The sequence below is a fragment of the Quercus suber genome, unplaced genomic scaffold, assembly GCF_002906115.3.
Source record: "Quercus suber isolate HL8 unplaced genomic scaffold, Cork oak 2.0 scaffold_114, whole genome shotgun sequence".
Taxonomy (NCBI): Eukaryota; Viridiplantae; Streptophyta; class Magnoliopsida; order Fagales; family Fagaceae; genus Quercus; species Quercus suber.
Genome location: NW_027069579.1, coordinates 112,422 through 115,103, shown reverse-complemented (window position 1 = coordinate 115,103; position 2,682 = coordinate 112,422). Strand labels below are relative to the sequence as shown.

The window sequence follows — 2,682 nt, the reverse complement described above, 5'->3', positions numbered from 1 at the left end:
AGAATACATCTTGGGGAGAAAAAAAAATGTAGAAGGAAATTTAGGTAGTTAGATGAGTAGCATTTTGAATTTTTCTTATTTTGCACTGGATTCAAAGCATTTTCAAGAAGTTGGGTTTTGGCTGCAAATCTAATCCTATATGGATCATCATGATAATATATCATATAATTGAATGGATTGGGGTCTTGCTCTTGGTTGTAATGTGTAGGAGCTTTGTAAACATCACATGATTGAGGCTCCAATATTTGTAATGTTAATTGCCAATGAAACATGTATATTTATAATGTTGAAGAGCCTAATACATTATCATTAGTTTGATGTTGCAAAGAGATGACCATAAAGTTGTTTCAGATTAGATTGTTAGTGCATATGATGCTACATTTTCCCCTGTTTTTGTGTTTAGTTTTTGGTTGTTTATCCATTTCTATTCATTTTAATAAGAGTACTTGTTTCTAAGGGGAGAGTGTAGACACAAGCAAAGTGGTTGAACTTTTTCTAGGTGTGCATCTTTGTGCAAAATTAGGAGATGATTGCTTTTGAGTCTCCAGAAATCTCCCCTCTTAGGGACAAAAAGAGATGCTCTAGGATGTACATATGTCAGATAACATTCAATAAAACTTCAACTTGTTCCGGGAGTGGGGTGGGTCTAATAGTAAAAGGAGGGGGTTTCCCCTTGGATAATGAGTTTTCATGTTGTTCTTCTCATACTGATGTTCCCCTTTAACACCAGGTATAAGGATGCAATTCTACAAAAATTTTCCAAGAGCTTCACAACTCATAATCCCTTGGCTAGACGCACATTTGTTGCATGCAGTTCTAAAGGTGTGTTAATTTTCATTTCAACTCTATCTCTTTCCTCTTCCCCTTTTAACTAGATAGACTTTGATTCTTAAAGTTCAAATCATTGAGGCAGCCTTTGGTGCAATGATACAGGTTTATATAACCTATTTATTGTTAGTGGCAGAATAAGCGTCGTATAGAGAACTGATTTGCATAATTTCTGGAGGGAACTGGCTTTGAACAACCCTCGTTTCTTCCTTTAGCTATCTACCAGCAAAAGTCTACATTATTCAGAAAGGGAGGGTTTCTACCTCCCTAACTCATCTTATATTGCTTATGTAGTCCACTAATATGGAATATCTGCCAATGAGCTATAGCTCAACTAACACTTCCTTCTCCCATAATAATTGGCTGGAGGGTGAGGATGTGGGTTCAAGATCCACTGGGAACTAAGATGGAATATCTAAATATTATTAAGAAGTTTGTTTGTGGTTGAATACTTGAATAGATCGTTGAATGTGGGACATCCCAAAGGTCATTGATATTTTCTAATTCCCAATTGTATAATCTGCAGGAAATTCATTCCCAAACCTTTTTGCTACATCATCCCAGTTTTCAAGTGGGAATCAAGGTGGCCTGTTGCATAGAATTCCTTTATTAGCCAGACCACGCAAATCTATAATGCCTTTGCAAGCATCCAAGGATAATCCATTCGGTTATCGCATCCCAAAAATGACTGAGAAGCCAGAATGGTGGTGGAGAATTTTTGCATGTATCCCCTATCTTTTAGCTTTGCAGATGTCTGAGACAGCATCTTATGTCCAACCCTTACTTGACCGCCATGAATTCCTTGAGGATTTGTTGTATTATATCCCAGGAGCGGTTAGGAGGTTGCCTTGGTGGTTCCATATACTACATTTCTACTTAGCATACTTTGGAGTGGTGCAGAATAAAAAATGGCCCCATTATCTAAGATTCCATGTGGCAATGGGCTTTTTATTGGAACAGGCCCTGCAAGTGGTAGTTCTGTCAAGCAATTTCATGCCACTTATACACTTCCAAGGTACATGTGGGTTGTACTATTGGGCAGCTGTGGGATTCCTATATATTTTCATCATGTTGGAGTGTGTAAGGTGTGCTCTTGCTGGTAAGTATGTTAAAATCCCTTTGATCAGTGATAGTGCATTTATCCATAGTCTCTTTAAAATAGGCGGATACCAGCGGCCTTTCTAGGAAGTGTTGTATAGGTCCCATAAAATTTAGGAGCTTGGGATTTGGGGTATGCCCAACATGGAGCCCGATGTTGCCTGAAAAGAGGAGGAAAAGAAAGAGAGAAAATATGTCGCAGCACTGGTGTTGAAATTTGTCTCTCTTTTCATGATGGTTATTTCTTGAGTTGAAAATTTTGATGAACAATAAACTGATGGTTTATGATGGTACAATGTATAAATGTCTTGCAACTATGAGAACTTCTAAATTTGTGATTAATGAGAATGGATTACCAATCAAAAAATGAACTTTGTAAGCTTAATGTACAGTATTCCTTTCTGCATACATGGCATGATCACACTGTCAGATGTTTTGGTGTGTGCATTTGATATTATGCAGTAGTTAAAGTTGATGTAAAATGATTATACTAGCCATTTTATGTTTTTACCTCAAAATGGTTGTTTTTCCGATTTGCATATTTTTATAGTAACATGTTAAGGGTTAAAGTGTTGAAGAAAATGTACATTGATGTTGTCTCTCTTTCAAATTAACTTTCTTTTGACTGCTTGCTTTCTTTGTGTGAGGACGTTACCTTCAGACAATTATATTCATTTATAACAGTTACTATCAGCACTGAGCAGTGTAACTTGTGAAGTTTACATGTTTGTCGAGTTAGATTACTGGTGTCTTCAT

General features: G+C 36.8%; 1 protein-coding gene across 1 annotated transcript; it reads left to right on the top strand.

Annotated features, from left to right (window-relative positions):
• Positions 1–730: 730 nt before the first annotated feature.
• LOC112014947 (protein TIC 20-IV, chloroplastic) lies at positions 731–2,311 on the top strand (the record flags this gene model as incomplete). The annotated part of the gene is given in 2 exon segments (XM_065775547.1): positions 731–822; positions 1,355–2,311. Coding segments are annotated over 2 exon segments (751 nt in total), but the record flags the coding sequence as incomplete, so codon positions are not given.
• Positions 2,312–2,682: the final 371 nt, after the last annotated feature.